This window comes from Cornus florida, unplaced genomic scaffold (assembly GCF_030987335.1).
Source record: "Cornus florida cultivar Cherokee Brave unplaced genomic scaffold, ASM3098733v1 CherokeeBrave_3.0.0_Hap2_Chr02, whole genome shotgun sequence".
Lineage (NCBI taxonomy): Eukaryota > Viridiplantae > Streptophyta > Magnoliopsida > Cornales > Cornaceae > Cornus > Cornus florida.
The window spans coordinates 45646970-45649613 of NW_026775572.1; the positions used below are offsets into that span (position 1 = coordinate 45646970).

Genomic DNA, 2644 nt, shown 5'->3' on the forward strand with positions numbered 1-2644 from the left:
TGATTTTGGATTCAATGGAACAGATATAGCCATACCCTGCAAAAATAAAATTAAAAACAATAATAATAAAAAATAAATGAAATGAAATAAAATACTGGTAAAGTTTGAAGGGGGTATTGTTAGGAATTGTAGTGCCAACCATGGTTTAAGAAGAAAGGCAAAGGGCAATGATTGCTTGAATGAGATGGGAGCCACTTGATCATCTTTACTTTGCCAGTCTTTCAGTTTTTTGACTTGGGAAGATTGGGTCCCACACCTTGGCTACCACTGTCTTTATGGATTGAATTGAATTATAAAGAGCACCGCACGTGGAGTCTGAATCAAGGGACTGTCCAACCACAAATAAAAAGACCCATCAGAAAATAAATAAAAATAAAATTTCAAATTTACAAAAAAAATATAGTGACATCAAAATTACTAAATTATCCTCGTAAAAGCAAAATTTTTTCATAAAGAACCTTGCTTTTCATAGCCCACCTATACATATAGTCCTTCCACTCATTCCTGTTCCTTTATTTATTTTTATTTATTTATTTTTAATATCTATCCCACTCATTGTGTTTGTTGCTTAAAGGCTTAAAGCTTGCTCCCCCTCTTCCCTTATCCTCTCTCTCTCTCATATCTAGAGAGAGAATATTTTAGAGAGAGAAAAACAATTCACCCAGCTGCCAGCTCCCATCTGAAAGGAATTAGATAGAGAGAGAGAGACCCACAAGGGATCAAATTGAGGGTCATCTACAGATGTACTAGCATAAAATATAATCATATATGATCATGGAAGGAGAAAATGGTATGTGCAGGCCAAATTTCCCATTACAGTTGCTAGAGAAAAAAGAAGAAGAAGAACCATGTTCTTCAAGCTCCGGCTACCCATCTCTAGCCATCTCCGGCGGCGGCGGCGAATCCAGTCATCACTTGGTGGACCCTGCATCCGCGGAGCCTTCTTCCAAGAAGGCTCCACCAAAGAGGACCTCAACAAAAGATAGACACACCAAGGTGGACGGGAGAGGCCGCCGGATCCGCATGCCGGCCACTTGTGCTGCTAGGGTTTTTCAACTCACCAGAGAATTGGGTCACAAGTCCGATGGCGAAACTATCGAGTGGCTGCTCCAGCAGGCGGAGCCCGCCGTGATCGCAGCCACTGGTACCGGAACCATTCCCGCCAATTTCACCTCCCTCAATATCTCACTCCGGAGCTCAGGGTCTAGCATGTCGGCACCTTCACACTTGAGGTCCTCGTACTTTAACCCTAGCTTCACCGCGGCTCAGCTGAGGCCGCGGAGCGAGTGGGATCGGAGTTTGGACGATTCGCAGCGTCGGATTCTGTTTACAGGAAGTGGGTTTTCATCAGAGAGTTCGAGTTTGAATTTTCACACCAGTAATGTGAACAGCATGTTGCAAGCTAAGCAAGAGTTTCGTGACGCGTGTGTTGTAGCTGCAGCAGATGAAGCCGAAGCGAGTTTAGGGCGAAAGAGGCGGCAGGCGGAGCAAGATCTGTCGCTGCAGAATCATGTGGGGAGCTATATGTTGCAGTCTGCAAGCTCGGGCTCGATTCCGGCAAGTCATGGGCAGGTTCCGGCGGTGGCGCCGCTGTGGATGGTGACAAGCCCTAGTACCAATCAAGTGATGGGTGGTGGTGGTGGTGGTCATGACCCCATATGGACATTACCTTCCCTTGGCAACAGTTCTAATTTGTATAGAGGCTCATCTGTGTCCGCTACTGGGTTGCATTTTATGAATTTTCCTACTTCAATGACTCTCTTTCAAGGGCAGCAGTTGGGTTCAGGCATTGGCGGTGGCGGCAGCGGTGGAGGGGTGGTGGCTGACAGCCAATTAGGCATGCTGGCGGCTTTCAATGCGTTTAGGCCGCTTCCGGGTGGCGGTGCTTCGGAGTCTCAGGCAAGTGGCTCTAATCTGCATCTTGGAGGAGATGATAGGCATGACACAACTAGTCACCACTCCTAAATCATCAAATTACAATTAAGTGTATGGCTTGATTGATGCTTTTATTTTATATATATATATATAAATCTATATATATATTTGCAACACAAGCTCGGTATTGATTGCTTTGAATTTGAGTTCAGTATTCCATTTTGGTGTGATTAAATGAGGACCATTTTTAGGGTTCATTTGAGAGCTAGAAGTATATGAACAATGATATCAATTTTCAATGGATTGGTATTAATTTGCTAATTAAGTCTAGCTCATTGGGATTGAGTACTACCAATATTATTATCTTAATTGTTATTGTTTTGTTAATTCTTTAAGGCCTTTCTATAATATATATATTACATGCTTTGGGTACAAGAAAGAGACTAATCTGCATGCAAGCTTGCATTGTTACGGCTCCTTACTAACCTGTCCTTGGAGTTGGATGGTTTAACAAACTCATGATACGACAATATAGACATATATATGTCTATATTGTCGTATCATGAGTTTGTTAAACCACATATATATTATAATATGTGTTAATTTGTGTACATAATCCAAAGTGTGATGCAGTTTTGTTTGCTTTACAGAAGAGGGGTGCATTGTATATATGGGTTATCAAACAATGATAATATATAATATTATATATATATATATATCTTTGATTCTCTGATATCATGACATGATGACTCTTATATATGTATGAATG

The 2644-nt window shown here is 41.7% G+C and overlaps 1 protein-coding gene across 1 annotated transcript; it reads left to right on the plus strand.

Annotated features, from left to right (window-relative positions):
- The first annotated feature begins 541 nt into the window (after nucleotides 1-541).
- LOC132294865 (transcription factor TCP15-like) lies at nucleotides 542-2262 on the plus strand. The gene has a single exon (XM_059792873.1). The coding sequence runs from the start codon at nucleotides 769-771 to the stop codon at nucleotides 1963-1965; it is 1197 nt and encodes a 398-aa protein (XP_059648856.1). The 5' UTR covers nucleotides 542-768; the 3' UTR covers nucleotides 1966-2262.
- Nucleotides 2263-2644: the final 382 nt, after the last annotated feature.